The sequence below is a fragment of the Ornithodoros turicata genome, chromosome 9 (genome assembly GCF_037126465.1).
Source record: "Ornithodoros turicata isolate Travis chromosome 9, ASM3712646v1, whole genome shotgun sequence".
Lineage (NCBI taxonomy): Eukaryota > Metazoa > Arthropoda > Arachnida > Ixodida > Argasidae > Ornithodoros > Ornithodoros turicata.
The window spans coordinates 32994451-33021140 of record NC_088209.1 but is presented as its reverse complement, the minus strand read 5'-3'; the positions used below and the strand labels follow the sequence as shown (position 1 = coordinate 33021140).

The 26690-nt window shown below is 45.0% G+C and overlaps 2 protein-coding genes across 7 annotated transcripts; both read left to right on the top strand.

Moving 5' to 3' along the window:
- The first annotated feature begins 2036 nt into the window (after window positions 1-2036).
- On the top strand, window positions 2037-19785 carry LOC135368679 (bifunctional 3'-phosphoadenosine 5'-phosphosulfate synthase-like). 6 transcript variants are annotated; one of them, XM_064602118.1, is made up of 14 exons: window positions 2037-2181; window positions 13476-13538; window positions 14218-14329; window positions 14464-14699; window positions 15006-15144; window positions 15219-15337; window positions 16592-16817; window positions 17126-17331; window positions 17539-17670; window positions 17738-17867; window positions 17964-18106; window positions 18596-18721; window positions 18904-18918; window positions 18994-19785. In XM_064602118.1, exons 1-14 carry the CDS (start codon window positions 2152-2154, stop codon window positions 19231-19233), a joined length of 1917 nt encoding a protein of 638 aa, XP_064458188.1. In that variant the 5' UTR covers window positions 2037-2151; the 3' UTR covers window positions 19234-19785. The 6 variants fall into 6 exon arrangements, with proteins under 6 accessions (XP_064458188.1, XP_064458191.1, XP_064458187.1 ...); XM_064602117.1 differs by lacking the exon at window positions 2037-2181 and adding an exon at window positions 11677-11934; XM_064602121.1 differs by lacking the exon at window positions 13476-13538.
- Window positions 19786-23306: 3521 nt separating this feature from the next.
- LOC135367906 (neprilysin-1-like) lies at window positions 23307-25931 on the top strand. Its single transcript, XM_064601002.1, has 2 exons — window positions 23307-24605; window positions 25006-25931. Exons 1-2 carry the CDS (start codon window positions 23365-23367, stop codon window positions 25871-25873), a joined length of 2109 nt encoding a protein of 702 aa, XP_064457072.1. The 5' UTR covers window positions 23307-23364; the 3' UTR covers window positions 25874-25931.
- The last annotated feature ends 759 nt before the right edge of the window (window positions 25932-26690 follow it).

Below are 26690 nucleotides of genomic sequence, written 5' to 3'. Positions count from 1 at the left end.
CTGAATTCTTTCAGTCCAGAGCAAAGTAAACAAACAAACAAACAAACAAGAAAACACAAGCCGTCCAATCAGGCTTTCGGCGGACTCCGGATGCGCCAATTTTAAACAGGAAGAAACAAACATGGTTGGTATAGAGATTAGAAAGATCCGATTCGCGGTTTTGGACACTGGGATTAAGATTCCTGAATCTCGAATCCCTGCCTAGGATTCAAGGATTCGCGGATTCGGTTGGCTCATCCCTCATAACAATAATGCTTCTGTGTATTGCCGTTGTATCACTGCATTACAAATACAGTGGCATTCAACACGTGGGTTATCAAGAAAGAAATTAAGCAGGAATATGAGCATGAATGCATGAGAGACATTCGGTAGGTGCGACTTAGGAACTCGCAGTGAGTATTACACCTTCTAGATTAGGGTATGTTGGGCCAAGATGAGACACGGGGCAAGACGCGGCATTTTTTGCTGGACGCCGCCTGGCTCAGAGACTCGTTGCTACATGCGCTTGAAACTCTACTCATATGTGGTTCTGCACGTCCCCTTAATTGCACGTGAGAATTGTCCGGATTGATGCATGCATTGAAGAGAAAAAAAAAGGTTACTTGTATACCAAGAACGTAGGGAGGCACCCGTCAAAAAAGCGCAATTTTCTGTAGTCCTTTTTCTTGTCATCTGTGCAGCAGCGTTTCGCAGGCTTATTCTGCCAATGTAAGTGCACATCCTATTTCTTTATTAATTCATCTAGATATATGCAAAATATGGACACGTTTGGTTATCCGGTGTTGAACAGTAAAATTAATAGGATGATATGCACGGTGTAAGGCACGACAATTTAATCTAATATAAATTTGGTGCAATTTAAATTTAATGTATTTTAGAAACTGATAAGTCAACTATTAGGTGGCCTTACGCTTGTTCCTCACACATTTCTTTTTTGAATGTGGGCTAGGATTTTCCAGCAAATTTTCCTCCTGTCTCATAGATTATTTCGAGCAAAGCAGAAGCGGCGCAAAAGCGAGCGACCAGCGACGCGTCAAACTGGCGGTGCCTTGTTTGCAAAGCACGGTTTAGCAAAATAGCACCGGGTTCTGTGTCGTTTTTTTGCACATCATGTGGGCAGTGGTCTCAGGGGGTTGTGTAGGAGCCCACGGGCTTCACTTTGTCTGATTGGATTGCAAAAAAAATAATTTGTATAGTTCATTACCACGGCGTGTCTCATCTTGCCCCACGCGCTGTCTCGTCTTGCCCCGAGGGTTGGGACAAGATGAGACAATCTGCATTTCTTGTTCTGTGTTTATTTTAGACCGGCTATGTCGGTTCTGTATTTACAGGTCAGAAGCTCTATACCACCGAGAATGTGCCTATGGCTAGTTCTTTTTCTTTTTTTTTTAAGCACGGAAAAATAAAAATTTCATACTCAGTTGCAAATTTCTGTCTCATCTTGCCCCGCATTACCCTATATGACTCATGTTAATTTTGTGGACTGCGCACATATACAAATACGTTCAGAGATTGGGTATTATAACAGAGATAAATTATTACAGAACTAGTATCATAATACAAAACTGTTAAAGTTACTGCCGACTCCTGATATTTGTTTCGGCAGCTCTTAGTTCATACTTTTCTTTAACGACTGTGTCGACTTTCGTCGCACCGCACAATTTTCAGACGTTGCTACAAAATATAAAGACGCCGTAAAGTCCACCAAGGAGATATACAGTCACAATCTGCTGTCACGCTCATCAAGGCCGACAACCTCTTTCCTATAAACCTGTTCGACATAACCAACTGGTCACTAGTAGTATAACTGCATATCGGCAGCTGAAATATGTTACTCGGAGCAAAACTGAGCGACGGTGTTACTGAGCATTTACGACAATGTGGCGTAATAATGAGCGAAAGTTGACAGATCATGCACCCGACCGACCTCGGCTAATTGCGGCGGAGCACATGCAAGGTACGTGATGACGATTGTTAAGGCGAGGGTGAAGTACTCAGGGGCTATTTCCTCTCGAACGAGCTGATACGGACACAACGTAAAAAGAGTCGTTGCCCGTCGTCACACACGCGCACCACGCCTGAGTCCTCGTAGACGACTTCGAGGTACCGCTCTGTGCTGATCACAGTATCGACATCCTTGAAACGATCATCATGATCAACTGTGTTGCATACCAGTACTTGGTGAGTCGTCATTTGTAAATTTTCTTCCAATAAAACTGAGCTTGTTTGAGATGAGATGACAGGACGGCGCAGACATCGGATTTTCCCGTTTTGTTTCTCTCGCGGCACAATCGTACGTATATCCCCAAAGTGGAACAAAGGCTCAAGGCTTCTGACTGGAATCACTTGTGCTTTAGTTTAGGAAACTTACACGGGTTCACTTCGCTTTTTCTTTCTTTATTTGTTTGTTTCTTACACTGCAGTACGCGAAACTTGGCGCTGATACTTTCATTTCTAATTTTCTTCATACAAATATTCAATAAAACGCAGTTACATTTCACTAGTACATTTTTAAATTTTTAAGTAATTTTAAACAAGAAACCACGTTTTTCCAACGCGTTAGCCCACTATATTTTTCACGTCGCCATTCCCCAAAACCTGTTTACAGCCAAAACGACTCATCGGAAGACGAATGATATTTATTTATTTATTATTTATTTATTTTGTTTACTGTTTGTGTCCATAAAAGAGAAATTTATCTCCTTCGTGACGGAGACACAACATTGTTGAAGGCTAAAGGAGATTGTTGAAGGTTGTAGCAAAAAGAAGGTACCATTCATCATGTATCTAATTGATTATACCTATATGTACCAGTTAAGTGCGCTGACCGTATTATGCTACGCTGGCACTTCAAAGTGTACAGCCGCTCTTGCCGCTGTGTGCTAATTGGAGTGATTTCAATATAACGGAGTCAGTGAGAACCGGCATGCCGCTCAATGTGGATGTGGTTGTGGATTTTGAGTGGCCTGTCTGCACACAGAAGTGCTACCGCTCAAAAACTTGGAGCGTATATTTGCCACTTCCTGAAACAATGAAAGCGCTACTGGTTCGTAACAAGCCCATGAAAAAACAAACAAAAGAACTTGGCTTTCTCTGTTGTTTGACAAACGTAAGAGTAGCCGTGGTAGGAAGAGCTGCACAGCTTGTTCGGGTGAGGCTTGCACTTCTTATGTCAGTATTTCATGTTGTTTTGGGACTTTACTTGTGTATGGAGCAACTACAGCTGTTATGTTGCAACATTCAAGGCAAGTGGCTTACGTTTCATTGCACAAGCCTCCTTGTGTACTCCTCGTATAAGGTTACGCTTATATTTTCATTCTTTTTTTCGACGAAAGCATTGATGGCGGACATCAAGACTGACTAGAGTGAAAAAAAAAAAAAAAGAGGGAGGAAGAGAGAAGCATGAACTAACACGTTTCATCGTATCGAGGTAATTGAAAGGGATCGAAGCTCTCGGAAGTTCCTGGAAATGTAGAGGGATTTCACAACTTTACAACAGCTTTTAGGCTGTTAACGTCTCAGCTCTGTCAGCTCGCTTTGACATCATCGGAAAAGAAATACAAGTAGTAGACGTCAAAAAAGCAAACGAAGTGTCAAGCTAGTTACGTTCGCTTACTAGGCCTTCGCATTTTGACAGCACCTGTTTCACGAACAGACCTGCGCGTGTCGAAGTTGCATAGGTGCATATATACCTGAAGCTTAGGCCGGATTCACAAGACCGTTCGTCGTCCGTGTGCTTCAAAAACAGAACCTAAGGGCAATCGATCCCCATAGGTTCCAATGGGTCCGTTTTGCCTCCGTTAAAAACACGGACGCGAAAAACGTTCGTGTGAAACCGGCCTTACACGCTCTCTTGGCTTTGCACAACAGCCTCGCACATTGCACGAGTTGTTGTCTCTCGAAAGTCGTCTGCCTTGACTTCGTTTCTTTCGGTTCTTGTTCGCGTTTCCTGTTGATGCGAAACCCTGTTCTCGTGACTGGAAAATGACGGGTCACGTCAGCTTTACTTTATTGGGGCAGAGTCTAGTGGGCTGATGCCACTGCAGACAATTCCACCTTATCACGGAGATTACATTGTGTGGAACGCGACGGCTTTCCCATGAAGTCCTCGGACTGCGTTCAAGGGTAGCACGTCAAGTGCGTTTGTTTTGTTTTATTATCATTATTTACTTGTTTGTTTGTATGTGCTCGTTTTCTTGACGCACTCCTACGCGCTCATGACGCACAACACAATATCATATACCATACCAGGGCGCGCATCTTTTTAGCGCCGCGAAGCAACTGCAGCTTTTTTTAATAGGTACATATTTTTTTGCGTGTTAGCGCCGCGAAGAAACTGGGCTATGAGCGGCGTACAGACGTGGACAGATGGAGAGAGGACAGCAGGAAGGAGTGGGAGGACAGGGGGTTAGTATGCGTCCTGGGTCGACTTCAGGGGGAACTGTGCCGACATTCGTAAGGAAAGTCTTCGGAAAACCTTAGACAGCACAGCCGGTGGTAGGATTCGAACCCTCCACCTCCCAGTCTTCAGCGCGACCTTAGCTACCACCAACGAGCGGCCTACCTCGGCAATGCCGCTGGTATAAGTACATATGTACCTTTCTGAATACACACCATTTTTACCACTCCTTCAAAGGATGTTACTTGTACTTCCGTAGCGTAAGCGTATCGTAATAAGCGTGTGGTTGAGAAAAATAGGAATTTATCAAAATCAAAGTTTATCTATCAAAGGAGTTTATCAAAAGCGTAGAGCTGAGTTCGAATCACGAGCGACAGGGTCCCCTGAGTTAGGGTGGGGGCGAAGATGATGTATCTTCTTCCCCACAATATGTATTGTAGGTTTAACCTCGCAGTACAAAATATTTCGTACACCGTCAACAGGGTACGACTCCTCGAGTTAGAATTTCAGAATGTGTTGGCCATATAAGGGATTCCATTATTTTTATTGTATGAAGCTACGTGCATCTTGCCTACCACATACTACCTGTCGTACCAAAATTCGCAGAAATATACTTTATTTTATTTAACTTTACTTTCGTTGTCAGATAGGTACCGGCGTAGACTCCGCGTTTCTGCGAATTTTTAGAGGAGAGCGACAGTGTGCTATACTACTGGAGATCCACGCATTTTCCAATGTAAGGAACAGAAAATTAACTCTCATATGCCACACTCCCTATCGAGTGAAGTGTTAGTGTGCTGGTAACTGTTTTCCTTTTCTACTAAAGCCTCACGTCACGTCACGTAAAGTCACGTTGAATCGAAGTTCCACGAGCCTGGGCTGGAATATGTGCACCATAACGGATTGCACAACTACGTAGTCACATTGTAGTCACGATTTTTTTTTCGTAGGTTTCTCTGGCATAAATTATTCACTGTGTGCCAGCGGAAGTCTGTCTGTCAAGTATAGCGGCACGCGCGAAAATGTGACTGCTCTTTTACAGCACCCACCCTGTATATATACGTGTACTCTCACATAACTATGCTTTCGTATATATCTGTTTGCATACTGCTTCTTCTAGCAAGGTAGACGGGTACTCTTTGCGTTTCTATTGTATATTGAGCAGTTTGAATTGATACGATAAAGCCTGCCACATCTATGCGCTCAAATTTGCATTACATTGCTCCACTATAGACTCGCATGTTGAGATAAAAGACATGGCCGGACGATTCAATTCGAATCCACGGTCGCGAGCAGCTACCCGTATCGTCGTTAAAGACGTCCATTCGCAACCACAGTTTCCGCCTTTCGCAACATGTGCATAAAGACCCAGCTCGCGTGACTCCCATTAAGCGACTGATAGCGGAACTGTATAGCCAGGAAGAAAGTTTGCGACTCTCGCTGCCTCTCACGAGGCGTGTGTCGTAGCATAGTGAGTTTTCGGAAGAATACGATGCGTAGCGCAGGGCCTCGTTTTCGTGCGTCCGCGACCAATGTAAGTAACTTTCCCGCGACATTTCAAAAACGTGCATAAACGTTTAGCGGCAAAAGGGCGAAGCATGCTTTCACGTACGTGCCAGTAGTTGCATATTAAAATGCTGGCTGGCGGCAAAAGTGCAAGGACACGAAGTCCCTTATGAGCTAACATGCGTGTCTATAGGATTCGACTTGACCAGTACAAATTTAGTCCCCGAATTTAGACCAATTTAGTCGCCCGCAAATGACATTGCTATTGCCCGTTTTTGTTTTTTTGTTGAAGAGTTGCGTGCGCGTTCGTTTTCATCGACACTCCAGAATCTTTGGATAGAGTCGACATAAGCTATAGACTTGTGTGTCTCGCAATATCCTCTACGTAAAGCCCCGATTATGAATTATGATGCAATATCCTCTGATGCCCATCCTTAATCAGCTTGCACCATGATAGGATCAGATATGTCGTCAAGGGGCAGGTTTTGTACGTCGGCACGAGTGTCCTTGACAAGCAAAGATAATGGAGGAAAGGCACGCGTGGGAAAATTTCGCGTTGACAGGCTGCACGCACGTAGCAGTTACTGAAATGACGGCTGTAACAGGAACCAACCGGAATGGAGAAGGCGGTTAACACGAAGAAAATATCTGGTTTACGAGAGAGGGTCACACTTGAAAGTAAAATAGGCCCCCAGAGTGGGGCAAAACGTTTTACCCTTACCACTCGTTCTTTCAGAGACCAAAAAGAACACTTTTAAAAATCAAGTTTAGTTTTTAAAATGCAAAATAGCCTGTACGATATGGATTTCTTGCAATACATACAGGTAAAAATTAACTGGAAGCAACAAGATAAAACTAGAGGCTCTAGAGAGTTTTCGTGCCCATTGGAAGGTGTCCCCGATAACGACTAAAAAAGGAAGCTTTAGGAAAACGTAAATGTTTCACAGTAACGTTACAGAAAACATGATAAGTCAATCTCTGGATTCCTTTGGAATGGCTGATATTACGTAGCTGATATCTGATTGACTGAGACCGATACTGAATCGGAGGGCGCTTACGATTTCTTAATTATCCCCAATGATTAGGAAGTTTTAGTGTGTCGGAAAGCATTCAGGATAACCATTCTGAAAACCATGATAAGTCAATCAGTCTTAATCTATAGAGTTGCGGGCATTTCTTTATTTTCTTTTTCTTTTGTTCTTTTTTTTGCATTTTTATGTTTGGTCAAATTCGGATACTTTCGGTATTTTAAGACGTTTGCACAAAGAATACATGCCAGCCATAATACTCCCAAGGACTCATACAAGGAGGACAGCTCCACCACATAGCACGCTCCTAGCCAACCATCAACTCGAATGATATAGCTATGTGCCCTGATTTGTTCAAAACGGTAGGCGTACGCCTTTTTTGTGACACTTATGCTGTTCATAATTGTCACAAAAATGGCGTACGCCCTCGTTTTTAGCAAATCAGGGCAGATAACGATATCATTCGACATGAGGGTTGGCTAGGAGCGTGCTATGCGGTGAAGTTCATTTCTAAGAGTGCACGTCACATCGTGGCGGCGTAGCAGTGACGTGGCATGCGCGCCACTGGTGATCACTTTTCGTGCTATCGGCATTGAAAGATGACAAACTGCGCTATTTTTCAATGCGACAACCATAGTTTTCATAAAAGAAAATGTGAGAACGACAATGACGAAGTGTCTTCGGGATACGGACGCGACCGGATTTCAAAACACCATTCAAGGCTTCGTTTTCGAGCAAATGCTAGATAATCTCGGCAGCTGCGCCGAAAAAGTGGCCACCAGCATAGTGGCCACCAGCATAGTGGCCAAACGCGTTCGTTTGACGTCATGTGGAAACACCTTATCGGACATTGAGAACAGGAAGAATTTCCTTTCCTTTGTTGGAGGGTTCCAGGAATACTTGAAACCCCTCGACTCACTGATAAAAGTGTTACAGGGAAATGATTTCCCCTGCATTCGAGGCTAGTGGCTCACCAGGGTCGTACTTCCTGCTTTCCACCCAGAAACTATGTTTAAGAAACTATACACTGAAATGTGATACCCCGAAGGAAAAAAATTCAATCCGGTACCCGGCATTTTCGGCATGTTGTATCATACCCAAGAGTATAATTCGGAGTTTTTCGGAATATGCCGAATTTCCAGAAAAATATTCGGCATGTGTTTTTCGGCATTTCTCGGCAAATGTCGAAAACGCGGTACCCTAGTTATTGGTTATCTGTAGGCTTCCTACTTCTCGGAAAAACCGGGTCAGAAGTGGTATCCTCCTTCAGGGTCTCTGGACACTTGAATGGCCCTACTAGTACACACACTTGTCCCTTCTTGAGCAACGAGAAGAGCTGGGCCTGTTGGTACAAGATCATAACTTTAACGCACTACGGAGACAAGGACGGAGAGAGATACACAATACATAGGCGCACTTTCAGCAAAGATGGCAAGGCAGGGGCCACGGTAGGGTGGCTCCAGTTAGCATTTAAGCAGTTTGTGTATTTTTCAATAAACGTTTGTTGGAAGTGTGCCTATGTGTTGTGTATCTCTCTCTGTCCTTGTCTCTGTAGCGCTTTAAAGTTATTGTCCCTTCTGTTCTGTGTACCCCCAGAGCAGTTCTGAACCTCTCAGCTTGCGGAATAGCCTCTACTAGTGCGTGCAATCTTGGACATTCTGGGTTTTCCCGTATCTAGCGTGAACGTAGAACGTAGAACGTAGGAAAGAAAGATCAAGAATGACTGCTGAAAATTTGTACTTCTGTCGTTGCATTATCTCTGCGATGACTGCTCCGAAATACTCTGAAATCGGCGCCGCTTTTAATCCCCCGAAAAACTCCGAATTTTTTAAACGTTGCAAACTCCGATAAACACCCTCCGAATTTTCCAAAATCAAAAACTCCGAATTTCGGAAAGGTTGAAAACTCCGGTAAACACCTTTCGAATTGTCCAAAATCAAAAACTCTGAAAACTCAGAACCCCAGTTATCTGGCACACTGGTGTGGGTGCTATGTACGGAAGCACAGAGTAAAACGAGGGCAGCGCAGCTGAGCACGAAACAGCGAAACGAAACTAGGCTGCACCAGCTGGCGATGGTAAAATTATAGACAGGGACTCCTACGCTTCCAAACAGTCACGACAGTCAACGACCTCAGTGCCTCGGAAAGTTTTTGGGGTCACCTGTTCGCTCTCCGGGTCACAAGTGTAGGCAGATAGCCGCTGCCACCTTATCAGTGCAAACAATCCTGGCACAGATGATGCGTTGGCGAGTGCCGGGCTTTATCAGTCGTAAACCCGTGCTCAGACGGACTTTTTTGTTGTTGAGGCTGATGCACGCAAAAGCACCCACATATCATTGATCAAGTTGCGGTCTCAACCGATGCTTTCTTTTTTAGTTCCGCGTTAGCGCCGCGAAGCAGCTGTGGCTATGAGCGGTGTACAGACGTGGACAGATGGAGAGAGGACAGCAGGAAGGAAGGGGGGAGGGTTAGTATGCGTCCTGGGCCGATTTCGTGTTTAATTGCCTCAGCTCTACAGATAGCTTGGCACGGACGGCCACGCTCCCCGGCGGGCAACGTCACCATTATCTCAGGGGGCGGGGGGGGGGACGTGCGTCTTGGGCCGCCTTCACAGGGAACTGTGCCGATATTTATCGTACAGCCGTCTGAGGAAAATCCACGGAAAACTATTAAGACTGTACAGTCGGCGGACGGATTCGAACCCGGGTTACCACCAAGTCTCGGCGTGGAACCCGAACCTCCCGAACTTGCCAAAGTGCAATTTCAGCAACTAATGCTGGCACTGCGCAATCAGTACAGCCGCTCGGCATCTCGTGTTCACCTGAAGTGAAGTGCCTCTTCGTCCTCTTTATTTTTTTTTGTTTTCTCCCGAAAATTTGCTTCTTCGCCCGGCACTGCCCTACTTAATCATATTTCGCAGCTCCTGAAATAAATCCGGATTTTTGCCCCCAAATTTTCAAAGTACATAAAATCCGAAAAGGTTGTCGCTTTTCTCCGTTTCATAAAATTGAGTTCACTCTTCCGCGGTGTCTGTGTCTCTCGAATATAATTTTCTGTGTCGCGCGTACTTCTCTAACGGGCTTTCAATACTGTGGACCGAATTGGGCTCTCAAGGCTGTATCGGTCAGGATGTGAAGGTCCCGCACATCCTCATTCTCAGCCTCGTCGCCGCCAACACGAAATCTTCCATCCTGTCGCGTGAGATTTCGTATTGATGGGTCGGTTCTTTTTTTTTAATTCCGTGTTAGCACCGCGAAGCAACTGCGGCTCTAGCGGCGCACATACGTGAACAGATGGAGAGAGGACAACAATAGGGAGTGGGGGACAGGGGGAGGGATTAGTATGCGTCCGGGGGACGCCGCCGATTTGCTGTGAAGGTTGGCCACCCTGTCCGCACCGCAGTGTTACGCGCATTCTTGAGAAGGAGAGAAGATGGAGATCGTAAATTACTGTTCCCTTTTGCGCACCCGAAGAATCTCGTTCCTTTTATATTGCTGTAAAGGTAACGGCGTCTTTCGTTCCGCGATGAAAAATTTTGGCGCGTAGGTGCCACTTTTAAGGGGTGTTTCACGAAAAATGAGCCATAGTTTTAAAAAAAAAAGGTCCATCACACACCAAAAAGACGGACTGCATAGTGTTACCAGTGGTGTCAGGATACTCAAACTATTTTTGTTTTGTAATTAATGAATTAATTAAATGAAATTAATTAATCCGTTTTTTTTTATTATTATTATTATTATTATAAGGATTAGACCCGAATTGTCAATGAGAAAGTTGTAGCGCGCGATACGACGACACGAAACCAGTTGATTGCAACTTTCGAGTCCTGGCGTCAGCACCTTTTTCCTGACTTATTTGATTTCTTCGATTATACAGTATTTTCGTCAGTATTTTCGTCAGCTGCTTCAGTGCTCCTATTTCTATCCCGTCTACAATGTCCCGTCCACGGTGGTCCAGTCGTGCAATTTCAAATTTCATCTAAACAATTTCATCAACCCCCTACCGCTAGGAAGGGTTCAAACCCACCTATACTGCAAATAGAGACAATTATAGATATCTTTGGAATGTTATCCGGTGTTATCTTATATACGTCCATAACGCCGTATTGGGGTAGGGTCTAGGTTGCAGTATGTATTGCGATTGTATGTATTATGTTGTGTACTGGTTATGTCGTCGATTACGTATTGCCGTCTTCCACATTTTTTTCTAAACACACACACGAATACACACATACTGAAACAGGCGGCATATGTGACGTATACTGCCTAGTTCGTGTGTATGTTATCTATACACAGCAGGCTCTGCAGGCAGCCTTCGTCTGGTTTCCTTTTTCGTGTAGGTTGGTGCGTCGCTTTCTCACCATAAACTTCGAGAAATTGGTTAGAACTACTTCAGATATACTAAATACTGAGATAATCACTGAAGATGTAAAGTTGATAGACACTGTCGCTATTTTTATATTGGTTAATATAATTAATATAATATAATATGATTGGTTAGACACGACGTCTTCGCAGACATCGCTCGAAATCCTGCCTCGTCTGGTTCAGGTTAAGGCCCAAGAACGCCCAATCCCTTTTAAAACACTGTCAAGCTGTCCACCAGGAGTCACCTTGCAACTGTGTATTTTAACTATATTTTCACTAAGTCCGTCTCGCGCCAGCAAATCCTTGTTTCGTTTTCAGGAAACGCGCTCGTTCCCATAGTAACACTTCCGTGGTGGCGCCACAGTACTTCCTGTCATACAAACGACTGGTTGCGTTGCTCGTTGCCGTCTGTCTGCTTGGCACTTGCCATCTCTGCGGCAGCCTTTCGCCGGTAAAGTAAACTGGTTGGCAAAAATAAGGCACATCTCGCCGGTTATCCTCGAGTGTTTCGGTTCCTATTTCAACGAACGTAAGCCGCGCAGCTATATCTTTTGCTTCTCATTCCCATGGTGAAGTGCTCCGATTCCAAGCCATAATAATAGCAATGCCGAATTTGAGCTACGGTGGTGACACGGTAAGTCTAAATTAGCCGACCGACAAATGTGATGATTTTATACCTGACTAACGTGTCCAGTATACACATCTTTGTGTGCTTCACGGCGCTTCACAGCGCTTCATCCAGATATGCGTTTGACCGTCGGGTTCGCACCACCTGACATCGATCGCTACAGCTTGAAACCGAAAAAAATGATGTTCAACCTGGTTGGTTTACGATTCTAAGCCAGTCTGTATCTAGTAGGATCGTTGCCTGGAAACGGAATCTCATATGTGACAGCCACAGCTGGCAAGATCCACGTATCACGGGATTATGTGATATTTTCCGATGTCGTGTTTGTGCTGTGTAAGCACCACATAATTCCGGTTCTTGGATTCGTGGAAACCCGACGTTCATCGCCTCCAGTATCAGTCTTTTGCACTCTCACTTGCTTTCATAGTTGAGGGAACCCGTACAAGATTGTCGTGTAGACACCTCATTATGGCATAGAGCATGATGGTGACTGTTATAGTTACTTCTAACGTTTCGCAGGTATAAAAGTAAGACGTACACATAGACGTCAATCTTGACTGCATACATCTGAGATACCGCATCGCGCTGGTATTCCAAGAAACAAATCTCGGAGGCTGTGACCTAAATTTGAGCTATTATCCATTTCCAGGGAGACAGGTGAATGTCCCAGCACTCTCACTCTCGGTTGTGCCGCATTTCGTATTTGCGCAAGCCTTTCGTGTCAGACTGTTTCTGCATATTACGAGAGTGACACAGCATACAAATTCAGTGACTGTTACAAATGATATGCAGGAGCAGGTGATTCGTACAAAATGAGCAATGGTCAAAAGTCTGCATTACGTCTAATATATTTAATAGAAATAATTTGAAAATTTACCTTACCTTACCTACCAACCTGTCAACCTACCTTATGTATATTTGTACTATTGGCACAAGTATAAAGGGCGATGTACCCTCGATGGAAACATTTTCATTCATCTTAAAAATAGGTTCATCTATGTTGTACGTCACGAAGAAGTACAAATCTGAGATACATAGTCATCAGTGCGCTAGAATTGAAGTAGGACACATTTTCTTCTCTGTTTTGAAGGCTCTTTCTGGAGGTGCTAATTTGCGCACATTTTTGTTTTTACGTACGTGCATGCCATTCGCCGAGCATTTAGCGGGGTATTCCGATTAATTTATCTTTTACACAAGGCACATAGGCTTCACATGAATTCAAATGCAGTGCTTTTTATTGCGGAAAAAAAATGCAGTATGCATAGATGGACAACTAGAGTCCCGTCTTGGGTTAAACATGTTGCAGCAACGCCAAGACAAAACAGCAGCCGCTGCACTGTTTGTGTCTGCCCTAGTCTGCGTCACATTACTTCAACATAAACCACTGAACAACTGAACCAATACACTTGACACCTCGCACATCTGTTTTGCATTAGACACATGAACTTGTCTGCCGTGTACTTGCCAACACTAATATAATTTTTGGTTGATTTATGTTTGATAATAAATGGTCATGTTTTCTTCCTTCCCCCTTTTCGTCTCGCTAGGCGAAAGATGTTCCCGCACGTGGTCATCAGGAGATGAATAACTCCTTTCAAAAAAATGATGCGGTAATAAAACTTGGTCATGCATTTTTGGCATTTTGCATCCCTCCTCCATAACAAGAGACTCCCCCTGCTACTCAACCTTGCGCTATGGCTTTGCTTATTTTTTGCCGCTAATCTACATTTGTAGATTAGTACTGTAGTACTAATAGAGTAGTAATTCAACAGAATGTAGAACTGTAGTGGTAGTGGCCTTTGCCCTTGCTAACAATTCCCCAGCGCCCTTTTCCTAACCCTCGACACATCTGCTACGTAGCCTGCTTGTTTAGGTTAGCCTGCTTGTTTAGGTTAGCAACAGAGTGAGCTTGGTGCATGTATTGTACTCATCCTTGCATGGTACGAAGTACCTTGTTGTACTCATTTTTGACACTTAGTTGTACAGCCAGCTGATATAATATGGCATCCTTATTTCTTTCATGCATTAACTCACCCTTCTGCCTATATCTCCTGAATGTTTCTGCTGTTGTAGTAATACATGGCTGGCATAATAGATGGCTTTTGCTCAGATTTAAAATATTCTGCCTGAACATTTGCGCTTGCTATGAATCGAAATAGTTACACATTCTTTTTAACGCATCAATATTGTTTTCAAGTAGATGAAATATAGCGTGCACAATTTTGCATGGCTCACGTTCATATTGTGATGTGTGTATTGTAGTTGTAATAATGTTGTCCACGGTTTCAGAATCATGTGGCCACAAATGTAGTATTTCAAGACCACCATGTGAGCAGGGACAAGCGTGGTCAGATCATTGGCCAGAAAGGAGGTTTCAGAGGTTGCACCATCTGGTTCACAGGTATCGAAATGGAATGCCATTTCTTACCCCCTCTTGCTGTGTGTGTGTGTATCTTACGTTGAATGTAATATGGAAAAGTTCGAACATTTTACTACAATCTACCTAACTAGATCAGCTTGTTGCACTTGTTGCAGGGCTTTCAGGTGCTGGCAAAACAACAGTGTCTTTTGGCGTAGAAGAGTACCTTTGTGTACATGGCATTCCTGCTTATGCGCTCGACGGAGACAACATTAGGCATGGCCTCAACAAGAACCTCGGCTTCTCGTCGCAAGACCGTGAAGAAAACATCCGAAGAGTTGCAGAAGTTGCAAAGCTGTTTGCTGACAGTGGTGTTGTTTGCCTCACCAGCTTTATCAGCCCCTTTGCCAAGGTGACAAGATTTAGAACATAGCAGGAGCAGGCAAGCTAGCTGGTGTTGAATTGATATTAACATTGCCTCGAGTTTGAGGGAAAACACAGGACGAGATGAACAGATAGACTCACGAACCAGCAATGAATTTTTCATTGTTTCATTGCTGGTTCGTAAGGCTATCTGTTCATCTCGTCTTGTGTTTTCCCTCAAACTCGAGGCAATGTTAATATCAAGATTTAGTACATGAGACTCGAAATAGATTGACGGTTACATTGTACGAATTACACTGACAAGGATTTTTTTGGTTTTTTTGTTAACGTACAGGATCGTGTGATGGCACGGGAAATTCACGAGCAGGCTGGGCTGATGTTCATTGAATGTTTTGTAGACACTCCATTAGAGGTGTGCGAACGTCGCGATATCAAAGGCCTATACAAGAAGGCGAGAGCTGGACAGATCAAAGGTAAATTGATGTCAGACTGTACGGTCATTTTGGATTTGGAGCTCATTGTACTAACATGTCCCATGTTCATGTAGGCTTCACTGGGATTGACATGCCCTATGAAGCACCTCAAAAACCTGACCTCACTATCAAGGCAGGAAAGGATCCTATCAAAGAATGTGTGCAGCAGGTCATAGCGCTACTCCGAGAAAAGGTGCGCACCGTGTTCCATATCATTCAGGGTGATTATTTTGAATTGGTACAATGTGTTAGATGTGCTGCATTTGACTGTACAGTATCAGGGGGGGGAATGCAATAAGATTAGACACTTCTGCTCTCAGTTTTTTGAAAATTGGGAGATAAACGTTGGGTTTCGTAACAGGAGCAGTAAAATGGGGTAAAATTGGGTGATATCGAATGGAAGGTTAAGATAGAATTAACACGAGGTGCCAAGTAACTTTGGCGAACGCCACAAATCATTTTCAGGGTTTTTTAGGTCTTACCGTGATTTTCCGTGTATAACATGCACCCGTTGGTTTTTGCCCTAACGAAAAATGTTTTTGTGTATAACACGCACCCTACATGCTGCTTGTGTTGCATGCAGCAATTATGCAGCATTTATGCAGCAATTATGTCGCATGCAGCATTAGTGTTAGAGGCACAAACTCAATAATCGAAGCAGAAAACTCACCATACACACTTTGGCCTCACCTCCAGCAATGGTCACTACGACTGGCCAGCAATACACCAATCACAGCTGTATGTACCATGACACCCTATTGTTCATGATCTACGTCACGCTTTGTCGGGGCGCAGCCTGATATAGTGCAAAATCGGTCAGACAGAATTCAAGGATTTAGGTCAATTGCATGCCTTCGGGAACACTGGTGTCGTCACCCCCATGTGTGATACAAGGTGACTGTCAGTCCTATGCGGAAATGTATGGATGTATAGCACGCATTCATAGATAATATGCACAGCCTATTTTTTCAGCCCTTTTTTGTGCATAATAATATGCACGTTATACACAGAAAATTACGGTACCCCAACTGACGATCGTTCAAATCGAGGGGAGGGGGAATAAAAACTGGTTTTCCCAGGTTTTACACAAAAATACGAGGCTAAAAAAAAAAGGCTCTTGGTAGGCTAGGCTATATTGCCGGTATGTTCTGTACAAACTGAAAGCTCTATCTATAGTTACGTTCAACCTAAGAAAGTTACAGTGGGTGGTGCCTCTTTTTCGCTATGCATTTAACCACCAGAAGTATCTGGAGAATAAAAATAATAAATAATAATAAGTAATGTAATAAATAATTAATAATAAATAATGTAATAAGAGAATAAAGTCCTGCTTCAGCACTGGAGATGACATTTTTAGGTTGAACACAACTACAGTGCTTCCTATTGTTAAACCTGATTTTAAGTGCTGGTAATGTCGACTGACTTGCGCGCATCTCCCTTGTTGTAGGGTGTCGTGCCAGCCACTGTTGTTGACTGTGTGAAGGAATTGTTTGTCCCAGAAGAGCGGCTTTCATCCGTTCTGACCGAAGTAAAGAACCTGCCCACTTTGAACATTGGCACAGTGGACTTACAGTGGCTTCAGATTCTGTCAGAAGGGTGGGCCACACCACTAAATGGGTTCATGAGAGAAAAGGAGTTCCTGCAGAGCCAGCACTTCGGTTGCGTGTTTCAAGGTAAGGACAAGGTAGACATTTCAAGCAGGTAGACATCGGACTCAGAGGTAGACAGAGGTAGACATGAATTGGGTGCATATTCTGTAACTGGTTTCTGCTGCATAGTGTTGATGTTTAAAACACACGCAGCATTTGTTTACTCATGCTATTCATTGTTTATTTGTTGTTTACTCATTGTTGTCGAAATGCTGCGAGCAAGAATAATGCTAATATAGAGGTACAGAGGCAAGAATCCTTCCAGTGAGAAAGATCTCTGCCATAGCAATTTGAAATGCCCTAACCAGTATTGTACATTTCAACTTCAAAAGGTGGTGTTGCAAATCAGCCAATCCCAATTGTCTTGGCGGTCGAAACTGAGGACAAAGAGCGCCTCGAAAATGCGCCTGCCATTGCTCTACGGCACAACAACAAAGTATATGGCGTCCTACGCCAACCAGAGTTCTACCGGCACCGAAAAGAAGAAAGATGCTGCAGACAGTTTGGAACAAACAACCCCGGTCATCCATACGTAAAGGTGAAGAAAGCTTTATGTGCATTCCTTTCACCCAGCTTGCTCTACTCCTTGCTTCAAAACACTACTTACCATTTACCCCGCATGATAACCTATCAAGTATCTCTGCCTAACAGATGTTTTTTTTTACGTGACATCCGTAATCATTGGTTAAGGTTTCGTATTACTGAATTTTTCGCAGATTTTCATTTCTCTCTTTCATCTCATCAGATGATCCATGAAAGTGGAGACTGGTTGGTGGGCGGTGACATCGAAGTTCTCGAGAGAATTTTCTGGAACGACGGACTCGACGAGTACCGGAAAACACCGCGGGAGCTTCGAAGGGCATTCTCCAAGATGGGAGTAAGTGTAGCTTCCACCAGTTCTACCACACCTTTATGGGACATGTTGTATCATGTGAGTATTGCAGGCTGATGCAGTGTTTGCATTTCAACTTCGAAACCCAGTCCATAATGGACACGCCCTTCTCATGCAAGACACTCGAAGGCGTCTCAATGCAAAAGGATATCAAAAGCCAGTCCTACTGCTGCACCCCCTCGGTATGATTAGTTGGTAATTGCTAAGTCCACAATGTCTCAGTGAGATTGTAATGCACAACTTGGACATAACGTTCCTCATGGTAACGTCCTTTCCAGGTGGCTGGACGAAGGATGATGATGTTCCCCTCCCAGTTCGGATGAGGCAACATAAGGCAGTTCTAGAAAGTGGAGTTCTCGATCCTAAGTTGACCATACTGGCCATTTTTCCATCGCCGATGATGTATGCTGGTCCTACAGAGGTACAAGTTGGCCATGTTGATACTGACATTTTTCTCACTCGTTAGGTCTTCTCATTTTCCAAATGGAGAGTGAACTGTTTCTTCCATGCTTCAAACTTGAATTAGCTTGATCCATCTTCCTCACAAATGAATCTTTTTGGATGTGTGCTCATATGACATCAACTGTATTCGTAGCAACTGAAATGATGGGTGAAGCGAAATACTTTGAACTTGCCAAAATGCAAGGAGTAGTCTATGTATTTTAAGCTACAATCCGCAGAACATCACTGCATATCTTAACTAAACTGCAGCTGGGGTTTTCCCATGTAGCAGCTGTAGAACATGGGAATGGAGCTAGAAATGGGGGGCACGGTAGCCTAGCCTCGACCACCCTCACAGTGGGAATTTGTAGGTTGCGCAGTTAACCAGTATTTCTGGCACATCACATTTTGATTATGTTGGCTTTGCCAGGCACCAAGTAAGATTTTTTTTTTAATATACTTGTAACAGGTGCAGTGGCATGCAAAGGCACGCATGGTTTGTGGAAGCAACTTCTACATTGTGGGAAGAGATCCCGCTGGTATCCCTCACCCTGACAAGAAGGAAGATCTTTACGACCCAACTCATGGATCTCGGGTATGGTAGAAACCTTATTTAACAATGCTTGATTGTTTCCCTTAGTAAAAAAATATTATGAGGTTGTTGCTTAATGTAAAGTACATATTCCATACTGCTAGCACCTTAGCCAAATGGAAAAGTATATCATACACCCTCTAAAAACAAAACAACTTCCTTTACATTTTGAAATATCCCTTTAGGAAGTTGAAAGCCAAGTAAGGATACGTGCAGTCTTATGTGGGCTCTTTATGATTATTATTATCTTATCTCATCTTGGGGAAAAATTGCAGGTGTTGTCCATGGCACCAGGACTGACCCAACTTGAAATCATCCCCTTCAAAGTGGCTGCTTACGACAAGACAAAGAAGAAGATGGCTATGTTCGAACCAGACCGCAAGGAAGACTTTGAATTTATCTCGGGGACAAAGATGCGTGCACTGGCTGCGAAAGGCGAAAACCCGCCTGCAGGTTTCATGGAGCCTGCAGCATGGAAGGTTCTCTCAGATTACTATCAATCTCTAGGAAAGTGAAAACAATATTTTTAAGTTATGGTTCAAACTTCTGTTATGTTTTGTTTGTCAAAGCTTTTATGCCAGCCTTACGTGGAGTTTCTATTGAAAATATGTATCCGATAAATCTACACGGAAAGAGTTTGCACAAGGAGAGACGTCTGAACGCTGCAACAAAGTCTCAGGTTCATGGTGCTTGATTCAGTCAAATATATCGCGTTTTGCAGAATACCATAGTCACTCCTTTCACGTGTTGGGACCAAGACCTGTGGAAGTTTCATGTACGTTGTATTTCTGACTGATTTTAATACAACAAACCTGGCCTAGGTGAATTATATGCAGCGTTTCATGCACTATACTTGTTAGGCCAGTAATGAAGTAGCATGCAGCAACATTTTAGGTATTTACACGGTTCACAGATAGCATTATTTGCTATGCTGTCAAATGTTTGTATAAAGTATTTTGTACACAGTGAGAACATGTGCAATTTGTTTCAAACTGTGAGCTGAGAAGCTGTTTTGTTTAAATGCTCTACATTATTTTTGTTAATAAAACTATATATTTAAATCATAAGCCTGCTGCTTCATTATTGTAGCCCTTCAGGGCATCAAAATGTATTGTGCGATCACAGTGGGGTTCCAAGAATCCCAGCCTGTTGAAATTCAAGGATGTTTGGGCTATGAAAGCAGCACAGACTCTATTCCAGCCAGCGAACATTCTGTCAGAGTTTTCAAGGTTTTCTTTTATCCTATTCCTTTAAAAAACTGTGCAAGCAACACTGATACCATTCATTCCCGCATGCATTCTTGCAGGCGGGTTATGTGGCTAGGCAGACGTCCTGTGGGAAAGCGTATGTAACTACTTAACGACTAATTACCTAAATTTCTTGGATTAACGTTTTAAGCACACGCTTTCTACCAGGCAGCAGAATTTGGAGGTAATTTTGAATCCACGCTCTCGTTCACAAATCCTGAAACGAACACATACTTTGATATTTAAATCGCCAATTTTTGATATGCAAATGAGCCGAAACCAGAACTACGCACTTCCCGAGCACAGAAACGGCATTACCTGCGGCTCATCTGGTGGTAGTGTTGACACTCGCCGTAGTCAGCCACGCTCAGGCGGGCAAACTCGCGACTATAGCAGGGGGATTATGTGTCCAGGGCCGACTTCGCAGGAACGGAAGACGACTTATCTAGACTTATCTGGTTCGGAAAACGGTGGTGGTGGTGAAAGGGTGAAAGGGCTCTCCATTGTCGGCCTCACAGAGGTGGGCAACGTCACGACTGACGCCCTGGGGGAATGTGCGTCCTGGGCAGACTTCTAAGGGAACTGTGCCGACGTATGTCTGAAACCGTCTGAGGGAAACCCAGGTAAAACCCCAGACAGCACAGCCGGCACCGGGATTCGAACCCGGGTACATCCCAGTCTCGATGTCGTGTCGACGCCGTGTCGACGTCCAGTGTCGTCGGGAAACGGTGGTGGTGGTGATGGTGAAAGGGCTTGCCGTTGTCGGCCTCACGTATGTGGGCACGTCGGGAAACGGTGCATCTGCCCATCAGATCAGCGTCTACTCCAATCAGCTCCATCGCTACAAAACACGTGGCCCTTCGACGCGAACGCCCCTCGCTCCTTGAGCGCTCGAGAAGTGCGTGGTTTCGGCTCACGTGCATAGCAAAATTTAGCGATTTATATCTCAAAGTGCGTGCTCGTTTCAGATTTCGTAATTAAAAAAGATGGGCTGAAATTCTGCTATCTAGCATTTTCCCGAAAACGTCTAATTAATAAGTTAAATGACGTATTTTAGGTAATTATAGTCGTCCAGTAGTCACATTCGTTTTCCGACAGGTTGCCCGCATGGCCGCATAACCCACCCGTGAAAACCGCATCTGGGTAGCTGTCATAGTTTCGTTACAAAAATTCATGTACCAAATCATATTGGATCGGTCGCATCCGCTCCAGTCATGGAGGAAAGAAGAAAAGGAGGCGCCCCAACGGCTCTTCGACAGAAGAGAGAGAGAGGGGGTCTCATGAGTCTTTAGAGATTACTCCGCACGAAACCCTGGCCAATCGCCCTGTGTGGCTGGTGGCCACTGTTCCTAGTGGTGGAAGAAGAAGAAGAGAGAAGCATGGGGCAGGTGACGTGAGGATAGGAGGTGAACTGTAGCTTCTTTGGAGGGTCACGTTACCTGAATAGCCCAATGGTCCATGGTTCCAGTTGATTTCGAAACTATAGTGGCGTAGTTTGACTTTTATTCAACGGAATGACTGACAAGAGCAGATGCCGGATGTTGAGAGTATGCCGGAATTCCCTCTCAGGAAAAACTTCAAAACGTCACCCCCTAAGAACCAATGAGGGCGCGACCTTGAGAAAGGAATGCCGCGACCATGCGGGCGTTTCATAAAGTAACAGGGCGTCTTAACGGCGCCTTTCCTTCTCCGTGCGCCACGATCTCACTCCTCCGCTAAGGGAATGACATCACGCCGCGGAAGCAGGCGTTGATCTTCAAAATTCGGTAATTTAATACCTAAACACTTTTTGAGGAAAAATTTGCCGGGTAAATTGTCGGCCGATATGCCGAACATAGTGGTATCAGTTTCATAGATAGGTTTCCGGATGCGACCGATCCCTTCATATGATAAAAAAAAAGCATCCAATATGTCTAGATGAAGAATTAGCTAAAATTAATTTTTGAAACAGATATTAAATAAACGGAAATTGTATGAAACAGAATAGACCTCTACCCGAGAAATGTCATCGTGACGTTGGTAGACAGACTGAAACCGAAACAAATCGGAATGGGAGGGCTGGGTTCCACGTATGGATACTTGTTGCCTGGCTCGTATTGAAAGAAAACTAGGGCCGAAGGTCCCGTCCCTTTAATGGACCATCGTAATCCCCCCCGCCCCCCAACCCCAAGACCGTGGCTTTCTGGCGTGGCCTTGTTCGCCCTTAGCTTCCAGCATAGTTCACCTCTACCAAATTGGTGGCGCAGTTGAACACTATGACGTCATTTGTTTACAAACAGGAAGAAATCTATTGGAGCCAGTCACTATTGAAAGCCTGAAACGGGCACATACTTCACCCATCAATAACGAAACTTTGCTATGCAAAAATGAGCCGAAACCCAGGCGCCTCAAAAGCGCAGGAAGGACACCTTACGCGTCGGTTTATCTGGGAGCCAGTCACTATTGAAAGCCTGAAACGGGCACATACTTCACCCATCAATAACGAAACTTTGCTATGCAAAAATGAGCCGAAACCCAGGCGCCTCAAAAGCGCAGGAAGGACACCTTATGCGTCGGTTTATCTGGCCAGCAGATTAGCGCGTACTTGAGCTCCATCGCCCCATAGCACGTGGCCTCCCTTCTTCGTGCGCTCGCGACGCGCTTGGTTCCGGTTTCGGCTCATTTCGGTTTCGGTATCGGCACGTACTGTACTTTGGTACGTGCTCATTTCAGGAGTTTGGAAACAGAGGATGGCTTTAAATAATGACTTGCTTCGCCGAAGACATCTGATTAAAGGGTTATTTTAGGAATTTTACGTAGTTAGTCATCTTGTAGTTCCATAGCAGCATACCATCGCAAGAAAAGTGTTATGGTACTGCCTGGTGTCTTATCATTTCTAACAGTCATGAATCTATCTTAGTGCATCCCATATTCGCGAATCCCCTTTATCCCGTCTCCAGTTCACAAAAGGAGGGTAGCAGCGGCATGGCCGAGGGGGTTAAGGCGTCCGCTCGTTGAATTCGACTGCGCTGTCTTAGGTTTTCCCTGCGTTTTCCGGAGACTTTCCACACGAATGTCGGTACGGTTCCCCTTGAAGTCGGTGCAGGACGCATACTAATTCCCTTTCCCCGCTCCTTCCTGCTGCCGTCTCTCCATCTGTCCACGTCTGTACGCTGCTCATGGCCACAGTTGCTTCGCGGCGCTGACATCGTATAAAAAGGATAGCCACCTTACAATTCTTCTTCTTCTATCCTCACACTTTCTGGTCTTGATCCGCGAATGGAGCTTGGCCAAAGAACTCCCTTGCAAAAGAGACCGACTGCATAGGACATCAACATCAACGTTTGCGCACGATATAAGCGCGCGCATTTTCTTCGAACTATTCTAGCAGGCGGTTACATTCTCCTCACTGTGTCGGAGATGGCCGAAACGGACCACAACCAAAGCCCGGTGCCAGAAACTACGAACAGAGGCCCCCGATTATCTAAGGGAATCATCGTAGCAGCCGTCTCAGTGTTCGTTGTGCTTCTAATTGCGGTGGGTGTTGCCTTCGCTGTCAAGAACTTGCACCGCCCAAGGTTCCACGGCGAGTTTCAGGCGGCCCACCTGTTCTCCTGGCAGCGGCAAAGATCTGGTTTCATCTACACCTGTACGTCAGAACATTGCTTAAAGGAAGGGGAGCAGCTTCAGAAGCACGTCGCCTGGACACTCGACCCGTGCGACGACTTTTACGACTACGTCTGTAGCAGCACGAAGCCCGCATCGTCGGTGCGCAAGTCCGCGGTTCAGCATTTCCTTCGAGAAGTACACCACGTCATACGCAAATTCGAGAAGCTTGGTTGGCTAAGACGTACAAGGCTCACCAAAATGGTGACGGCCTTCTACAGAGCTTGCAAGTTCAGCGAGCGCAGCGAGGCCTCCATGCAAGAGCAGATCGAGCAGGCGCTGGGCCTTCTGAAGATCTCCGGCCCTGGCAGCAGCACGGAGGAAGGCTTAGCAATGCTGGCAAAGGTGCTTCAAGTCTTCCCCTTCGTGCACGTATCCGTGTCAACGAAAGCGAGAAGCCAGAAGGAATGCATCGTGCTGAGAAGACCGCAGAGTTTCGACGGCGATAACATCTTTTATATTCCGCATGTGTTCTCTAAGGCTTACTTCGAGTTCGTACGAAGGCTGGTGGGAACCGAAGACGCCGCTCGTAATGTGAAGGAAATCGAGTCTTCACTTAAACGGTATCAGGGACTGCGAAGTGAGGGATTCCAGAAGCTCTCTGAATACGAGCCGACAACTGCTGGCGAGCTCAAGTCGGATGTTATTGACTGGAACAAATTCCTGAGTGGGCTCGTTGAGTCACTGGCAAGTGACTCCTGCGTCGTCATTAGGTCACCAGATTACTTCAGCCACCTTGGAAAAGTACTGAACAAGTTCAAGATCGAACAGTTGAACGACTACTTGAAATACAAGGCGATTCTTCACCTCTTACCTTTTGTCAAACTAGCTGAGGCTGGAAGCTCAGCGCCTGAGAATTTCACCGAGGACGTGTGTTCGTTGACAACGTACAGGTTGTACAACTACATTTTTGTGCACCATTTTAACTCAACCGTCAGGCTGGATGTCATCACCAGCGCAGGCATGAAGGAAGCCATAGTCCGTAATTCGTATCGGTGAGTATCAGTGACAAGTTTTCACCTCACAATGATACGAAAATGACTTTTCTGGGTAAAACCAGACCCCCTCCCTCAAGGTTCCTCCTCAATTACATTGGAATTAACCACCCCACTGCACCAAAGAGCCGAAGTTTCATCAGAACCAAAAGGGCGCTCGGCAAAAACACTTGCAGCTGCCAGATTTTTATCTGAATTTTTGTCGGCAACGCGTGTGTCTGCTATTGCGCGACTTTAGTGCTTTGCTACAAGAAGGTGCGACTTCACTATGCCGATCGGCTCTCCCCGCTGTGCTTTGTCTATGGCTCACCATGGCGATCGGCATACTGAGGACTTACCTTAAAGCCTTGAGAAATTTGCCCTGACGAACGGTTATCGACTGATTAATTGATTATTTCAGAAGCGTCTTGGACTCTGCAGTCGAAGTTCCCACCAGCACGGTCAACACCATTGAAGATGAGATCATGTCTATTGCACCCAACTACTTCAGCCTGATGGACAACGTCGACGCCTACTACACGGTCAACGCGCCAGAACTGAACTCCAAGCAAATCCTCCTCTCTTACGTGAAGACAAAGCTCGCTCAGGCATCAAACTACGTGAAAGTAATCCTTAAGTCTGGTGACACCATCCACGACACCAACTTGGAACTAAGGTGCCACTTTGACCCAGACACCACCATTCTCACTGTTCCTCTCTCCATCGCTCCTCTTGTGCTCAAGGGACGAGAGTTCTTCTTGGAGTCCTCAACAGTTGGCTTTGTAATGACGCGATTCCTGTATCATGTCTTTCAGGAAAAGCTCATGTTCAACTCAGAGGCTGACTCGGAAAGCCTTCAGAACATCAAGTCCTGTCTGGAGCACCAATACAGTTCGATCGAAGTCCCTAGCTTGAACAAGACACTAGATGGGCAGAGAACGCTAAGGGAGAACGTGGCGGATAATGTAGCGGTTAACGTGCTTCATCGGGCTTACAGGACGTCGTTACTGTTCTACATAACGACGATGGACGCTCTGGGTTTTCAAAACGTGTTCCTGCACTTCCAGAACCTCCCGAGCGTCAGTTCGGAGCAGCTTTTCTATCTAATGTTTGGACAGTCCTTCTGTGATCCGGATGAGGACACTAATAAGGTTGTCGACGAAGCGCCCTGGGTCCCAGCTAAATACAGAGTGAACGTTCCGCTTAGTAACTACGAGCCTTTTGCGAAAGCGTTTGAGTGTCAGCAAGGGACGAGGATGAATCCAAAGAAGAAGTGTCACGCTTTCTAACAGTCCGGGGTATTGCTGTTATTTGGTTGAAATAAACGGGTCCTGTTAGTTCCGCTAAGCAAAATGCTGCCTTTCAGGTCTGCTCAACCGTGTGAGTATAGTCACCACAAACCATCTATCCCCTTGTTTTCACAAAAACTATGTAAAGCTGGAGCACGCTTACAAGGACAGAGAATGTCTTGTCTTTTGGAACTGCTTGCAGAGAAGGCCACTGAATGCAAGGGAAGGAGAAGATTGTGTGTCTGCTATGATGAGGTCACTATATAGAAATCCTCTATTTCACGTTCAAAGTATTTGATCATCTTCACAGGTCCTCTATGGCCTCCACCCTTCGTATAAGGGCAAGAACTAGATCACCTGGGGCAGCGCTGGGAACCCCTCTTCTAGGGCTCGCGTCGGGTGAAGTTTTACTGACTTTCCCGCTGTCACCGTTCCCCCTCAACTTTTTCTTCTTCCCATGGAAAATGGCCATTAGCATTTCTTCCCTTCGGTGTCCTCGTTGCCATCTGAATGAGTAGTCACCATAAACAATCTATCGCCTTTGTTTTCACTCAGACTATGTAAAGCAAAAACGGGATGAGACCAGAGATAACTTTTTTCCCGTCTGCTCTCGCTATTCATCTTGCCGAAACACCTTCTTGATCACCGCTTTCGTGCGGAAGCTATTCCCCTCATGCTTTCTACCATCCTCTCGTTTGGTCGTCCTTCGGGGCGCTGCCTATCCCACACCATCCTTTTCTCAATCATCTCTTACATATCATCTACTCAGAGGTTTTCATACGCCGTTTCACCATCGCCGGTTAAGTGTTAAACCGAG

Coding starts and splice junctions, on each gene's coding strand:
- LOC135368679 (XM_064602118.1), top strand. CDS start 2,152: ATGATCAACTGTGTTGCATACCAGTACTTG. Junction 14,330..14,463: donor TTGCACCATCTGGTTCACAG/GTATCGAAATGG, acceptor CACTTGTTGCAG/GGCTTTCAGGTGCTGGCAAA. Junction 17,671..17,737: donor GGGCATTCTCCAAGATGGGA/GTAAGTGTAGCT, acceptor TGAGTATTGCAG/GCTGATGCAGTGTTTGCATT.
- LOC135367906 (XM_064601002.1), top strand. CDS start 23,365: ATGGCCGAAACGGACCACAACCAAAGCCCGGTGCCAGAAACTACGAAC. Junction 24,606..25,005: donor ATAGTCCGTAATTCGTATCG/GTGAGTATCAGT, acceptor TGATTATTTCAG/AAGCGTCTTGGACTCTGCAG.